General features: G+C 46.0%; 2 protein-coding genes across 6 annotated transcripts in view; one reads left to right on the top strand and one right to left on the bottom strand.

The window, feature by feature from the left end:
* Positions 1-377, bottom strand: part of GNPAT (glyceronephosphate O-acyltransferase) — a 30,024-nt gene extending 29,647 nt beyond the window's left edge. For 4 of the 5 annotated variants that reach the window (XM_074316453.1, XM_074316455.1, XM_074316454.1 and 1 more), the window contains exon 1: positions 238-377. In XM_074316453.1, the coding sequence (XP_074172554.1) occupies positions 238-315 (78 nt within the window). In that variant the 5' untranslated portion in view covers positions 316-377. Of the gene's footprint in view, positions 1-108 lie in introns of all 5 variants that reach the window. The other variant, XM_074316452.1, reaches the window with a different exon arrangement.
* On the top strand, positions 303-15,131 carry FSAF1 (40S small subunit processome assembly factor 1). The gene is made up of 7 exons (XM_019757366.2): positions 303-679; positions 2,537-2,895; positions 11,708-11,764; positions 12,490-12,585; positions 12,725-12,811; positions 13,367-13,419; positions 14,480-15,131. The coding sequence occupies exons 1-7, from the start codon at positions 595-597 to the stop codon at positions 14,616-14,618; spliced, it is 876 nt and encodes a 291-aa protein (XP_019612925.2). The 5' UTR covers positions 303-594; the 3' UTR covers positions 14,619-15,131.
* The last annotated feature ends 1,415 nt before the right edge of the window (positions 15,132-16,546 follow it).

The following is a 16,546-nucleotide window of genomic DNA, read 5'->3' as shown; positions in this document are numbered from 1 at the left end:
CAACGAGTGGGAAGGAACCAGAGGGACCATCACGGTAGAAACTTCCAAAAGCGTACACCGTTTACACACACAGCGACACACCGTTGCCTTGGAAACCAAGTCACTCACCCAAGCCCTCGTCGGGGAAGTCGGGACCCACTCTTTCGGGCCGGGGGACGCGTCCCGGAGAAAACCAGGACTGGGGGAAGGGGGTCCTCTCTCAGGCCCGCCCCGGGCCTCGTTCCCCCGGACGCCTACCGAGTAAAGGAGCACCACAGCGCCGGGACTGGTGGAGCCGACGGAGAAACATGAGTTAGATGAACTGGAAGAGTCCATGGTGCGGCTGCAGTCCCGGGCGGGGCCTGGGATGCCTCGCTAGGCGGTGGTGGTGCGGCGGCTGGGGGCGGTTCTTCCGCGCAGGGCGGCCCGACCTCGCCTAAGGCGGCGGCACCCTCTACGACCGCTCCACAGGACCCCGGGCGCCGCCATCTTAACCCGGACGGAAGCCGCGCGGGGACCTGCCGCGCGCGCGCAGCCCGTCGGAACCCGGAAGTGAGGGGCCGCGCGCCGGCCTGCGGGCGGGCTCTGGGGCGTCCCGCTGAGGCCGACCCCACGATGGCGCGGGAGCCGGGGCCGGGCGCCTCCTCGTCTCGGCCTCACACGCTTCTGGACGCTGTGCTCCAGAACCTCTACGACTTTGGTGAGTGCGGGGCCTCTGCGCCCACGTGGAGAGCGGACTTGGGGAGCCTAGGGTGTCCTGTGCGCTCCCAACGGGGCCGGCCTGCGCTTTCAGGCTAAAAGTTCTTGCAAGTCCAGCACCCCCTCTCGCTTCGTCCGCCCTGGTTCCAGACTGGATCGCACACACACCTCGGTCACCTTTCTCTCACTCCCACGGTCGGACTCTGTCGACTTATTTATTCTTCATGAATCAAACCTCGCAACTCGTCTCTGAGTGTGGGGACCAACCTAGTTGCTTTGTCAGAAGCACCCAGGCTTTCAGACGTAACGGGGTGATGCACACAGGACCTGTGTTCTCGAAACTGCCCAACTCTTCACTTGTTGGGAAGCCCCTCCCCCCACGCGCCGCCCATACCCTGCTGACCCTCGCGCGCTGGTACCACCGAATCATGTTGGGGCCTCATCCTTCAGTGTATCCCCCGCCAATAACTTTAGAGAACATTCTCACAGAGAGCTTTTCACAACCTATTACATAAGTTGGCCGACCTATGCTCTTCCGTATCCTGATGGGGGAGAAGGAAAATAAATCTTAGAATGGCAACTCGCTGACACTTCATTACAAAGACAGTTCCACACACACTGAAGAACTTGCTGCAGGGAAGGTGACATCCCTGTTCATGCAACAAATGTAATCATTAGGCAATAGTGCCTTTAAGACCAAATATATTTCTTAAATTCGTAGCATGATGTTGCAAAAGCTATTTTATTTTGGAGACATTTTTCAAAATTCTGAGCTCAATTAAACAGTAAGAATAATAGCTAAAAAGTATTGAGACTTTACCATGTACTACTCAATGCTTTTCATGTATTTACTAATTTAATTTTCACAACAACCTACTGAAGTAGATGCTGTCATTAATCCCTTTATTACAAATGTAGAAACGAGCACTGAAGGTTAAAAAACTTGCTGAAGCTTACATAGCTAATAATTTGCAGAGCCTGGGTTCCAGTTCCTAAACAGTCTAGCTCCAGTCCCTGCACTTAGACTTTTACCGTGGACAAACCATTTCTGTGTCCTTGGGAATATTGGAGGACAGAGAAGACTTAAGTCTCTCACCTTGCGGAGTTTAAAATCTGAGGAAAAGACTAACCTGCAAAATCCTAAGTATAGTTTATGTCAACACAGACTAGAAATTATGCTAAAAGCTCTGAAGGCATGGACTGCAGCTACTCATTTTTATATCCCTAACATTGAAGTTTAGTTGACTCTTAATACGTGTTTGTTGAATAAATAAGCAAATAGAAGCAAACAAACGATCAGCTGATATTTACAGAACTCTGGTATTTGTACTGTTTAGGTGATTAATAAGGCGTAGAATTCTTGTCAGAACCTTCAGGTGACTGTCAGAGTTGGAACAGGTGAACCGAGGAGCTATGGGGATTTAGTAGAAAATAAAGGCATTCAAATTAAGCCATTGTTTTAGCTTCATCTTAATTCATAACTGTGAAAGAAAACAGGAAAACTAATAACCTAACTGTAACCCTAGAAAGTGTTAAAAAGAAACACTGGCTCCGGGGGCAGATATTTGTAGTGCAAAGTGTGAGCCAACTGGGATTACCAGCCTGTGGGACTATTGCCATGAGGACACTTAGTAAGGACGAAGGTGAGGACTAAAGTAGCAGGAAGAGTAAAGGCATTAAGTACTGTTACCGAGGAAAACATACTGTGCATTTTGGATTCCATAAATTGTGCAAATACAGCCCTACTTGAAGAAAAACAAATAGTTTTTTGTGTATGTACCTGGGTGGCGGTCATAACTGTGACGTGTACTCATGCATGACATGATTTGACATTGGTGGTAGCTAAAACCAAAAATAGTTCTATTCCTTACTGTGTTTGAGCTAACAGGAGAGACAGAAGATGAAGCAGAACAGAAAAGGAACAGAAAGAAGGCAGAAAACAAGAAGAGAGATGTGGGGCCTCCAGCGGCCCTGGCGGCAGAGCCAGCATCCCCGCCTGCTTCTCCTATAAGAGGCCAGAGGAAGGGCGCTTTGAGCTTCTTCAAGGAGCTCAGCAAAGAGTTGCGGTGTGCCGCTGCTGGGACCCCTGCCAGTGCCCCTCCAGGACCACAGGTCCCTTGTGCTGCAGCATCTCTCAACAGGGAGCCAGTAGAAGTGGTGGAATTCCACAGCAGAAATAACCGGAAACAGAAGCCAGGTGAAGACAAGAACACAGAGGTAATGAGTTGGTTTATGTGGATGGGGTGAAGACCCTGATATTGTGCGTGAATATCTTTAGGGACTGTGCCACAGGTCCCCAAGACCACCCTCAGGCTCAACAATTTGCTGCAAACACTCAGGACTCAGGACTCGGCCTACAGTCATGAGCATGGTTATGATTTATTACAGCAAAAGGGAAAGGTGCCTGGGCGAAGTCTGGAGGAAACCAGGTGCAGTGTCCAGGGGTCCCCTCCCAGTGGTGCTGCATGGGACCTGCTTCATTTCCCCTGATGTGATGTCTGACAGCGTGTGTGAAGTGTTGTCAATCAGGGGAGCTCACCCCCACCTGGATGTCCAGGGTTTTTGAGGGGATAAGTCCTGTAGACATGCAGACTGACTTAGTTATCCAAGCTCTAGAACCCCCAGAGAAAAAGCAGGTCTTCACTGCAGGTCACATGGTTAGTGCGGTTGTCCCTCCTTGTCTGTGGTTTCACTTTTCACGGTTTCAGTGACCCACGGCCCATGTGAAAATACTAAATGGAAACTTCCAGAAATAAACAGTTCATAAGTTTACATTGCGCACCGTTCTGAGTAGCGTGAGGAATCTCACACTGTCCCGCTCCATCCTGCCCGGGACATGAACCACCGCTCTGTCCAGAGTCTGTGCTGCCACCGCTCCCTGCACGTTAGTCACTCAGTAGCCGTCTCGGCAATCAGAGAGAGAGAGAGGCCACATTCACATAACTTTTATTACAGTACATTGTTATAATTGTTCTGTTTTATTATTAGTTATTGTTGTTTATCTCTGACTGTGCCTAATTTAGCAGTTAAACTTCATCATAGGCATGTATGTGTAGGAAAAAACAGTCCATACAGAGTTCAGCGCTGTCCTTGGTTTCAGGCATCCACTGGGGGACTTGGAACAACTCCCCCATGGATAGATGGGGACCAGTGTATAACCTATCTGGGCTGACTTGGCACAGCATGGGTCCAGGCCTCAGGTGTGTAAAAACACTCTCATCAGACAGAATATTCTAACTGCTCGGTTCCCAGGAGCCAGCGAGGGCCAATGATGAAAACAGGGCTTTGTTGGGAATGTGCAAGGCTGCTGGGTCCACCCTTTCCTGCTCATTAGCCTCCTGCTTGATGGCGCTCAGAGGAAACAGCCATTCATCAGTACTTTTGGCCACTGTTCTCGTCACCGGGATATAGCCTGGAACAAAACAGACAAACTCCTTGCTCTCCAGGAGCTTACATTCTGATGGAAAAGCAGTTTGATTTTACTGAGCAGCAGTGTCTCTCAGACTGAATTTGTAAGTCTGACTCAAAATTCAGTCCATGAGAGAGATGTGGTTGCTCATCCAGACTTTGCCCATAAGGACATCATGGTTTTGTCAAGTTCGTTGCTAAAATCCAGATATTCCATTTCCGTGGCATTCCCATGTGCTGTACACTGTTGTCTATCACAAAAGCAAAAGCAGGTTGTATTAGTTTCCTGGGGCTGCTGTACAGACACTTACTCTCTCATAGTTCTGGACGCCAGAAGTTCCAAATGAAGGCGTTGGCTGGGCCGTAATCCTCTAAAAGGGAGAATCCTTCTTTTCTTCTTCCCGCTTCTGGTGGCTCCAGGCATTCTTGGCTTGTGGCTGCGAAACTCTAAACTCCGCCTCTGTCTTCACCAGGCCTTCTCCCCTGTGTGTCTGGGCCTCAGATCTCCCTCTGCCTTTCTCTCAAAAAGACACCTGCCATTGGATTCAGGGCCCATCCTAAATCTAGGATGGCTCTCATCATGAGATCCGTAATTAAACTACAAATACCCTTTGAAAAAAAAAAAAAAGAGTAGGCTCTATTTTTTTTTTTTTTTAAGATTTTATTGGGGAAGGGGAAAAGGACTTTATTGGGGAACTGTGTGTTTTTCCAGGACCCATCAGCTCCAAGTCAAGTTGTTGTCCTTTCAATCTTAGTTGTAGAGGGTGCAGCTCAGTCTAAGTCCAGTTGCCGTTTTTCAGTCTTAGTTGCAGGGGGCACAGCCCACCATCCCTTGTGGGAGTTGAACCGGCAACCTTGTGGTTGAGAGGACGTACTCCAACCAACTGAGCCATCAGGCAGCTCGTTGTCTTCATTCCAGTTGCGAAGGGCACAGCTTGCTGGCCCATGTGGGAATCGAACTGGTAACCCTGTTTCCCAGAGCTCACGCTCTAACCAACTGAACCACCTGTCTGCCCACAAATACCCTTTTTCCAAAGAAGGTCACATTCATAGGTTCCGGGGGTTAGAACGTGGACATATCTTTTTGGAGACCACAGTTCAACCCACTACAAAAATAATTAGGCTCCATTGTTCTTTATGAATGTATAAACACATGTTGGTGCCCAGTGTTTACCACGTCTTTTTTACGGTTTAAAGAACCATCTGTGTGACCTTTTCCACAGTTCAGGTAGCACTTCATGTCAAGCTCACCAGCATCTCCTCAAAGATTTATTAGTATGTTCTGTAGTCATATCTACCTTTATTTTAGGATTCTAGGTCAACTTTGCAACGCTTAGACTCCAAGTACTGAGGCGCTGGGAACTATTGCAGGCAGGCCCAGAAACAATTCCCTCGGTCCCCGGGGCAGCCAGAGCCCCCAGCTGGCCGCCAGGGAGCTCACAATGATGAACATCACCCCAGTGTACCGTACCAATATTAGGAAGTTCTGTGTGTGCCGTGATGTGAAAAGGGTGGAAAGCACTGCTTTGCAATGTAATTCTGCTTTTGGGGAATTTAACACGTGAAGCATCTCGGCACCCCCCTTGGTTCTCAAAGTCTAGGTCTTCAGTTTCTTACATTCGCTCGTGTTGCTCTTTCTGGAATGGGAGAGTTTCCTTTCTGATAGAAAGGACAAAAGAGTTGGCATCGAATGAGTCTGCTTTTCTGGGCCTCTGAGCGACACCACATCTGCAGGAGCTGCAAGTTGTCTTCTTCCCGCCCCCGGGGAGCCAGCGCTTTTCCACTGTGGGTGGCCTTTCTCAGGAACCTCAGCTCCTTCCACATTTTACACTTCTTGACCATAATGACATTTTTCAGTTGTCCTCAGCATGCAGCCCTTTCCTCCTTTTTAAAATTTAAACTTTGAAAATGTGACTGTGTCTAAGGAGATAGAATGTGGACACAATAAAAACATCCACACTCATAAAATCTTCAGAATGTTGACATTACAACATGTAACTGAATACAGATGAGTACAGTGCTAGTCCTTATGTCGTCTCGGGTGCAGGGAACGCCAGGTAAAGAAGAATCAGTTGGGCTAATTGGGATATATAATGCTCCGCCGAGCGTTTGTCAAACCTGGTAAAACTGAGTTGTGCCCCAGCTCTAACAGCTTACAAGTTACCATAGGACAGTCCAAACAGACAAGGGATCAGCAAAAGAATGTAATAAAAGAGTGATAGCCTCATGGATCAGTGGTGGCGTCAGCTGGTCATCTTTGGAACTGGCCCTGCCTGAACCCAGGAAATGACCTTGTCCCGAGGCTCCGGCTCGTTAGATTGTGCTGTGTGTGAGGACAGGTTTGCATGGGTGTGATGTGGTGGCTTATAGTAAGTTACATGGTATATTTGGTTTTTGTCCCCATTCTGGCATGAGCTCCTAAAACCCTCAGAATTTCCTAAGTGATGAGAGTAGAAAAGGCATCTTGTTATATTAATGAAGACTTTTGGAAAGAATTGGTGTTGGTTGCCTGGGGAACCAACCAAGTGCTTAGAGAGTTGGAACTAACTTGGTCCATCTTGACACAAGTCTTTCACTTCCCCTGTTCATGAACCTTAGCCTCTTTGGTGGCCCACATAGAAAAAGGGTAAGAAAGACATAACAAATGATAGAACTGTGCACAGTAGATCAGAAGGGACTCTTGCATCCTTGGCCTGGACTGGGGGACACGTAGGCTACTTCTGAGTATATAACAGATTGCAAATCATAGCTATTTACTATGCTTACTGTGTATTCATTAACGAATTCATTATCTCACAATCCATGTGACCTGTCTTCATGTTCAGTTGTCTGCCTGCATTTAAACAGTAACCCTACAGTCCCATATCTGTAGTTCCAAAAGCCCAGAGCTTTGGAAATCACAAGTTAGTGTTTTTTTAAGTTTGGTACAAATTTATTTGGCAGTAAAACCTGACTTGAACTGACATGAGGATTAAGAATTATTTTGTTTGTTCCACTTGGCGTGAATATGCATAGATGTTGTTGCAGAAATATGGATGTGCTTAATTATGGGTTGTCGTCTTGGACCCCACTGGAAGTGGTATAGAACATTCAGACTAGTCACAGTATTACCTTTCGAAAACATACAAACTTCTGAATTTCCTGGGGCTTCTAGGTGAAGGGTTGTGGATGTGAGGTGCGTGCCAGAGCTCAGGTTTAGGCCCCACCTTAAAAGCTGTGCCCCTAACAACTGCACTGGAGACATAGCACGGGTTAGGCTGGGCTCTGCCCTGCGAGTAACCCAGGGGCACTGACCCAGAACTCATTGGCATGAAGACATTTCTCCAAATGATCTCCCCAGGGTCTCACTGCCTCTTAATCTCTACGTCACCTCGATCCCTCCAGGACTCTCCCTGAGAGACTCCCTGCTCCACTGTCACCTGTTACCTCTGTTCCACACCTGTTCTTCAGTGGACCCAGTGTTATATACATGTTAGGAAGAAAGTCATGGAGTCGAAGTAATTTATATTCAATAAGATACATCAAAAGTTTATCAAAACGGAAGTAGAACCAATGAATCTCTGAAGTGGTAAGTAGGAAAAGTTTATTGTGCCTTCACCAAAACGGCAGTTTGCAAACCGGGAGCACTCAAACTAAAACTTAGAATGAGACTCAGTCTCATTGTTCTAAAGCCACTTATGGAATGTGGAGGCAGTGATTGCTTACATTCTTAGAATTTTCTTAAATAAAACGGAATTGGTTAGTGGTTATTTCATGTTGTCACGCAGCAGCCTACCCGTCTGTCCCCTCGTAGCTGCCCCTAAAAAGAAAGAAGAGTCTGTGAGACGGATCCTTTCAGGGACTTTGCTTCACCTTTGTGCTTACACCTCATGTCTCTGTTTGGCCCCCAAAAGATGGCTTGTCAGTCAATGACGGGTAAGATTCCCCATGGAAGGAACAGCCCAAGCCAGGCGCAGCCACGTGGGGACCACCAGAAGATTCACGGGGTCGATAGAGGTGGACACAGCTCCTCACCTTCCCCCAGTAAAGGAGAGTGTCTGCCTATGTGGCTATATTCCTTCTCATAACCTGCTTGGGAAGTGATTCTAGATGTGATAACACCAGTTCTCCATCTCAGTGAGTTTCAGCATAAAGGTTTTGTCCCCTGGGGAGGTACAAACAATTATTTATACATCATGGGACTTTCTGCAGGCAAGGGTGATCAGTTTGAACCAGTTTTCTGGTATCATGTATGAGACTCACAGACCGTAGAGAAAACAATGCTACTTCCTTGTAGGTGCATCAATAAAAGCCACAAGGTGGCCCGATTCGGGGCTCTCAGTCCTGTGAGGCTGTGAGACCTTTGGCCCTGTTTCAAAACTTTCTTGATTTCTGTTTCTTTCTTAACCCTTCACCGCCCCTTCTCTTTCTCTCACTGCCCATGTTGCACTGGACGTGACAATTTCATATCAATTTTGGGGGAAATTTTCAGTGTCACTTAATGATTTTCAGAGGCAAAAGCAAGAAGTGATCCAGGTCACATTAGCCTCGCTTGTCTTACAAAATAAGCTAAGTTAAGCTTTGCTTGTGTGACTGAACTGGTTTTGTTTGCTCCGGGAGTCAAGTCCGACTGGTATGTGTTGCATTTGAACAGATACAAATGTATTCCTAGAACTACTTGTGTTCTAAAAAGAGTGTTTACCCACCCAGCCACTCTAATTGGATAAAGGTTGAATGTATAACTAATGGAATAAACAATATAACCAGTGCAGGAGAAGACACTCTGGGTAGCAGGTAGGCCCTTCCACCAGCTCCCGAGCCTGGTGCACTGCCTGCCTTCACCCCTCGCCACCACACACTTCTCTAGAACTCTTCCTTCTTTTTATAGCTTTCTTCCTTCTTCACTGCCTAACGTACAAGCTCTCAAAATCTCCAAAGGTGTGTGTCTCCCGTGTGTAGGACAGGGAGGCTGTGTGCGGCAGGATGGGTTAGGCGTTGGTGCAAAAACATATAGTCCCTACATCTCAGTGATTAAAGGCAAAAGTTCATTTTTTCCCTCATGTCACGTGTCCATCCGGACTGGCAGGGGCAGATGCTCTGCTCCACACCATCCTCAGCTGGGGACCCAGGACAAGAGGGGCGCCGTCGTCTGGAAGGTTCTCAGTGGTTGCTATGGTGAACAAGGGGCGTTGACGAGTGGCTCTTAAAATGCCCCATGTGGAAGGGGCATACTTGCTCTCTGCTCACATTCCTTTGGCCAAAGAAAGCCACACAGTCCTGCTGCTGCGGGGGCACAATGCCAGCCCTCCTGTGTGCCTGGAAGTAGGCAGTGGGTGGCGCCTCCTCCCACCGTGAGGATGGGGGGAGAAAACCAGGAAACCACCGACTGTTCAAATCAGGGAATGCACTGGGAATAATATACTGGAGTGATTTTAAAGCTGTGGATGAAAACGGGCGTTCGCTGGTGTTGGGATCATGCCAATTCAGCATCATGAAATAATTAGCCATTAACTTTCCCCCAAATGTTTGTTTTTATTAGAAACGAGGATCCAGACTCTTCCTCAGAAACACATCCACAGCCACAGAGCTAAGATGTTTCTGGTGAAATGTTAACAGCCGGCTTGGCAACACCCAGATGTCTAGCCGTGTCTGGCCAGCCCTGCCACCCAGGTCCACCCGTGGGCTCCACAGCCGGCAGCCCAGGAGAATGAGGCCTGCAGAATGAGGACGGGGTGTGCCATGGGCTTCACACGTCAGCCCCTCTCCTCTGCGGGCCTGCTTCTCCCCAGCCCCCAGCGGTTCGGCCTCACAGTAACTAGCGCACAGCTGGCCAAGAATTGTGTTACAACGCTTCCTTAGGTCCTCGTTAGATGGGGTGTTCTCATGCTGATCTAGTGACAGGTCAGCCAGGGGCATCCGTGACAGCTCCAGTATTGCGAGAAATCTGATGTTCTTGAAAGAAACTCACCTCTGAAGAGTTTAGTTAGCCATTGTTGCGTTGGATGGGTAGGAGGGAAGAGAGGAAGAACTTTTTAAACATTTACAAAGGAGATAAATGTTTCTTGGGATTTTGGAGATCTGTGAATAGTATACTTTTGTTTTTAATATATAAAATTTGTTTTTGAGGATTTGGATAAGATCCTGAGAGCATTAAGATTTAATCCATTTGTTTTTCAGAAGTACTGTTTTTCATACTAAATTGACTGTATAAGCATGCCAGTGGAAAAGATATCCTAACTTCCGAGTAAATGTAGAATGTTTTCAGTCATGGAAGAGGAAGTAAGACTTCCTGAGGTAGATAAATGAAAGTGGCACACAGCATCTTCTGTTCTTTCAGCCCATTCTCTCAATTAAGGCATTTGATTCTGGGAAACGTGAGTGTCTGAAGAAAATCATAAGCATAATAAAAGCCAGGAATCTCGCTATAATAATGTGGAAGATGCATTTATTGGGACTAATAGCACACAGAGAGGCCATGTGCCTAGAGCATGACATGCGTCCTCTGCAGTGTGAGCCTGTCACCCCAGCACCCAGGCCCATCCAGAGCCAGTGTCCACATGACGGCAGTGGCAGTGCTTGCTCGGAGGCCATGGGAGCCTGTTGATTCCTCGTCGGAGGGTTACTTGGTGATGAGAACGCTGGTCACTCCTTCCTGTTCATGGACCTGTGCTGCACACTAACCACACTATCCCGTTTCGTTGTAATGCATCCCCCTACCCCGTGAGGTTAGTGCAGGGGTCCTCGTGGAGGCAGAAGCCAGCGTCTGTGGAAACATGTGGTGACTGGCCCACACACCCACAATCCGTGGTGGGGAGCCAACAGGACCAGCTGAGGCACAGCCCCCTTTGGAGAGGAGAAACCAGGAGGTGTGGACTGCAGGATGCAGGCCACCTCCGCGTGGTGGAGGGCAGGGCCCTGGGCGGGGCCGACCAACCGGACAGCCTTTTCTAGTCACTGCGCAGCCTTTACAGCCCACTTCCTGTCCATCCAGGTTTGGGGGCTGGGGTGGAGTCGGGGCCTCAGTCGGCGGCCAGCTTTGACAATACAGTTTCTGGGTCAATTCTGTGGTTGGTAACCACAGCCAGAGGATAGACTGATGTAGAGTCCCATATTTTAAAGGCTTTTGTAGTATCTTTATTTTCTATTGGGAATTGTAAACCAAATTTCCACCCACCATTTCGAGAAATCTGATGTTTCTAAAAGAAATGTTCAACTCAAGATTGAGTTTTGTTAGCCATATTCTAATGGTTGGATGGGAGGGAAGAGAGGGAATAATTTCACTGTCGTGTCTTTACCCTCTGACACCCCTGTTCTCACAGTTACCCTTTTCTGAACCCCCCCCCCCACTCCCACCAGACAATTCTTTTATGTGTGGTACGTGAGATAAAAACATTGGTCTCTCTCATCATCTTTTTTCTTAGTTTCTATCAGTCCTTTCTTAAGCCTTGAGACCTTAAAATATTTTTCTCCATTTGCCTTCCATTAGCTATTAAGTGGGATTTTGTGCAGCAGGCTGGTATTATTGTTTGGCATTTAGGCATCTAGGCCAGTTTCAAGGCTTTTGTAAACATGGCCACTCTGTTGGTGACAATGTAATAATATAGTAACAGGTGATCTTAATAAGAATTGTTTTTCTTTTCAGACCAAAACTAGTATCCTTGAGAAAGATGTGCATATACAAGAATTTAACTTAGAAAAGGTATGTGTTTTGAAATTGTTGATTTTTCCAGCTTTATAATATAAAAAAAATGAGTATGTTTCCGTGTCCAGTGGTTTGGAACATGGCCAAGCACATCACACTACATTCACTTGGTTGACTAGCATGAATCATTTAAAACACGATGGCTCCATGACTACAACCCCAGTGATACAATGGTAAGTAGGAAAAGCAGAGGTGTGGTTGTACCTAGGTTTTTAAAAGGCACGAGAAGAAATTCAACTGCTAAGAATGGGTATTGGTGACTTTGTCTCTTCTTTCCACAATACTTTTTTAAAGAAAGAACGGATCTGTATTTAAAGCTATGCTAAACGGTGTCTAAATATGAGTAGGTATGTTTGGAGAGGACTTTTTAGTTGAAATCACTGCCTTTGTGGGTTGTAGCTTGTCTTAGCGAATGTCCCAAAGTGCTGCAGAGAGCTGCGTGTCATCCTAGTCCTGTCACTAATTTGTGCCAAGAGCGCTTTGTTTCAACTGTCCACATTAAACATGGGGCGCCGCGGTGTGGTGAGGTCACGTTAACACGTAAGAGGCCCCACAACTCCTGGAAGCTCACTGGCCTGGGGCCTGGGCCGGCCGCAGTCACTGCGGGTGACAGCCACACAGGATTTGGTGCCCAGCATGCCATAGCTCAGTGTCTCTCCTGAGTGCGTGTTCTTCCGTGGGGTTGGAAACGCACCTGGGTTTCATTGTGTCTGTGTCCACAGGCTCGGCTGGAAGTCCACCGTTTTGGGATTACGGGTTACGGAAAAGGAAAGGAGCGAGTCCTGGAACGGGAACGCGCCGTCATGCTGGGTGCTCAGGTGAGGGGCTGCGCAGCCTCCCATCAGCAGACAGTACGCAGAAATCAGGAAGGGCCCAGGGCGAGTGAGAGCACAGGACACTGGGAAGTTTGTGCGGAATAAAAAAATGACAACGTGTGTCTTTTTTCTTTCATTTCAGCCTCCCAAAAAGAGTTATGTGAATTATAAGGTTTTGCAGGAACAAATTAAAGAAAAAAAGGCAGCGAAGGAAGAAGAAAAGAGAATGGTAGGTGTAATGGCCTTTTCTTTATTAAACTGAACAGAAAGCTGGTTGCAGTTTGTCACAATAGACTCGGCTGCTTAGAAAGCAGTCTGGACAACAAGGTCTAGAGTTCAATGACCAAATTCTCTCCACTTATTCAGGTCAGCTACATTTTGTAATGCAAGCTGAGGGATCTGGCATATTTATGTGAAAGGTTTGCTTGAAATAGCAAACGGCTGTTCAGATAATGTTAGGTACTTTGGTTGTCTTCCTATCCTCAGTCCTCTGTGTATTTTACGTTGTATGGTACGCAGTGGCTTATGGAAAACCTCAGGGGAGTAGATGGTAGACTCCCTTCTTTTCAGCTAAAATGAAAGAGTGGATGTTTCTATTATTAGTCTTCTCTTGGAAGGGTTTTAGGATGAAACTTTGAGTGTTATTTTAATATGCCTACTCGATAAAAATATTAAAATTAAATAGTATCTCAGTGGCTTTTGATCACAAACCTTTTGCCTTGTTTCGAATTTCATCTCCGTTACCCATTACTGACTTATATGTTGTCTTAAATTCTGAAATCAGGCCCAGGACACAGATATTTTCAAGAAAAAGAAGAGGAAGGGGCAGGAAGACAGGTGAGGGGTACCATGAGGTACTAGGGTGGAATGATCTGGATAAACCTGGTTACTTCTGAACGTAATGCCTTGAATTTATGTGGTGTCTCTGGCCGGTTAGACTGCTCCACTCTCTCATGTGTCCTGATCAGACCCTTTGAGGGAAGACAGGATCTAGTAAGTTGCCCAGCAACCACCTCAGAACTGAATTAGGAAACTACTCCAGTCTCCCGTTTTCAGACCAGACCCCACAAATGACCAGTGGGAAAGCTGAGATGGACATTTCCAACCAAAGACTTCTGTCGCTCCCCCGAGAGTCTGCTGATGTGACGGCACGGTCTAGGTCTGTGTGGCCTGTCCTCTGACACGTCACAAGGCATCGAGCACCGTAATTTGAGTAATGGAATGTTGATTTTTTTGCTTTATGCTTGTTTGTTAGCTTTTGTTCAAGTGCCTTGTTTCTCTCCCTCCCAGTTACTATTTCAAAATTGACTCCTTTTGTTTTAACCTCTTTCTTGGACTCCAGCTTGCACATGCCGTCAAGTGGTCGTTTGTTCTGGCCATATATGTCAATCTATTGGGGGCCCCCTGTGTGCCAGGCACATAGGGGTGTTAGGGGTTGGGGATACAGCCATGACCACACTGAGGGTGCCCCTGCCCTCAAGGACCTCACATTGTAGTGAGGGAAACACACCAAAACATACAAACACATAAGTCAGGACTGGCAAATTCTGTGAAGGAGTTGAAATAAAGTATTGTGAAAGAAAATCATTGGGGATGGGCTGGGAAGTCATTCTAAGGAGGTGATATCTGAGATGAGAACTGAGTGAAGAGGATGAGACAGCCTGAAAAGATCCGGTAGCAGGACATTCCATGTGAAAGAAACCAATAAAGGCAGGAAGGCATTCGGCATGCTTCAGGGAGCATGGGAAGGCCAGTGGTACTGCAGTTAGGGGCAGGGTTTGCAAGGCTGTGCCTGGGAGGGGGCGGGGTCTGCAGGAGCAGACCTTGGTGGCCTGGCTGGTGGTACCGCGGTCCTTATCATCCTAACTCTAGTACCTTTCTCTCACTTTAAATGTAGGAAATTCAAAAAGAAGAAACCGGCTCCCAGTATTTTGTCAAGTGGACGGGTTGGACAGGTTGGAAAATTCAAAAATGGTACATTGATTCTGAGCCAAGTCGATATCAAGAAAATAAATTCTTCCCGAGTGGCTAAATGAAGTGCTTTGTAAAGTAAAGAGAGGAATGGGAAAGTGCCATTACCGAAGCTGGACCCCTGCATGACATCCAGATTATTCTTATTTATTTCATATTTTATAGACTGCTTTTTTATTTTAGGGGAAAACATCAAATAGAAATAAAAAATCTGGTTTCCGAAGCGTCTGTTTAATGGTGATAACCATGTTGGGCCAACTGCAGTGTACCAAGTAAACCTATAGAAAAGAATGTTTAATATTCTCCCGCAGGGTTTACTTCTAGTTTCAGTTTCACTGGTGTTTTGTGCATTTGCTCATACTAAGATTTTTCATAAATTTACTGATTTGTAAGTAATAATTAGCTTTAAATTGCCATTTAATTTTCTAAAAATGATTTAACGTTTCTATATCATGAAAGAACTAAGAATGTGATAATTTATCAGTTATTTTGTGGGAAAGCAGTTTCAATTTTCAGCCTACCCACTGTATAAAGTCTACTTCATAAGAAGTTATATAAATAAAACACAACTTTTGTGATATGTGTGACTGTTAACTAACACAACAGATCACTTCAGCTCATACTCTGGTGCCTACATTTAAGCAAATGTTACCTCCTTCAAAGTAATTACCTTGGGCAGCTAAATATAAAATTTTTAATGATAACACCTTTGCTGAAAGTGTTTGGAACTTCTTAAAGCTTGTGCCACATTAAAAAAAGAGTCTTCAATGACAGTAATCCATTTTTGCTTTTTTTTTTTTCATGGCCAAAAAATTGAGATCCAAACTAGTAACTGATAAAATTTTGGTCAAAACGGGTGTAAATGGCTGGCATTTTTTTTAAAAGATTTTTATTAAAATAAAGCTAACATACAATGTTATATTAGTTTCAGGTATGCATAATAGTTATTCAACATTTGTATACCTAAAGAAGTGATCACCATGATAAGTCCAGCAACCATCTGACACTGTACCAGCTTTCACAGTATTATTGACTATATTCCCCATGCTGTACGTTATATCCCCATGACTTGTTTTATACCTGGAAATTTGGACCTCTTATTCCCCTTCAACTTTTTCCCCCTTTTAAAATTTTTCAATTACAATTGACATTCAGCATTATTTTATATTAATGTCAGGTGTACAGCATAGTGGTTAGACATTGACATAATTTAACAAGTGATCCCCCTGACTAGTCTAGTGCCCACCTGGCACCATACATAGTCATTACCATATTATTGACTATATTTCCTATGCTTTAATCCCCATGACTATTTTGTAACTACCAATTTGTACTCCTTAATCCCTTCATCTTTTTCACCCTGCCCCCAACCCCCCTCCCATCTATCACCCATCTGATACTACATAGTTATTACAATATTATTGACTATATTCTTTATGCTGTACCCTACATCCCCATGACTACTTTTGACTTTGTTAAGACATAAGTTGACTCAGCAGACTGCCAAATGAGGTGCTCAAAAACTGTTTTTGAATTGAAGCAAAACTGGGATTGGTGTTTAACTTCTGAGGTTTATCTTGGAAGGCAATATTCATTCAGATATGTATTTTGGCAGTTTTTAAGAATAATTTTTTAAAACGGTGTAGAAGATCGCAAGCATGACAAAGCACTGGGAAAATTCTCAGGAGCTAGGAAGGCCTCTGCCATTAGAGTGGGTTAGAGTGGGTACGGTGAACTCCCTTTTTTCAACAGAGGCCCGGAGACAGGTGCCCTGCCTCACCCCGCCTGCCGCGAGTCATCACAGCTCAGTCAGCTGAGCGCGTGGCCAGACTGGATCAGAGCCCCAGGCTACTCAATTCTGGAAGAGCATGCACATTCCCGGCACAAATGCTTGGAGAATTCTGTTTCACCTATAGTTGCTGAGGAATGTTGAAAGAGCACTGGGCGCTCACAAAGCGAGCTGTGCTCTCAGGACTGAAGAGCAGGCTTAAGA

This window comes from Rhinolophus sinicus, linkage group LG12 (genome assembly GCF_036562045.2).
Source record: "Rhinolophus sinicus isolate RSC01 linkage group LG12, ASM3656204v1, whole genome shotgun sequence".
Taxonomy (NCBI): Eukaryota; Metazoa; Chordata; class Mammalia; order Chiroptera; family Rhinolophidae; genus Rhinolophus; species Rhinolophus sinicus.
The sequence above is the reverse complement of the archived record's forward strand: the minus strand, read 5'-3'. Positions and strand labels throughout refer to the sequence as shown.

Coding starts and splice junctions, on each gene's coding strand:
- FSAF1 (XM_019757366.2), top strand. CDS start 595: ATGGCGCGGGAGCCGGGGCCGGGCGCCTCCTCGTCTCGGCCTCACACG. Junction 2,896..11,707: donor GTGAAGACAAGAACACAGAG/GTAATGAGTTGG, acceptor TTTTCTTTTCAG/ACCAAAACTAGTATCCTTGA. Junction 12,812..13,366: donor AGGAAGAAGAAAAGAGAATG/GTAGGTGTAATG, acceptor TTCTGAAATCAG/GCCCAGGACACAGATATTTT.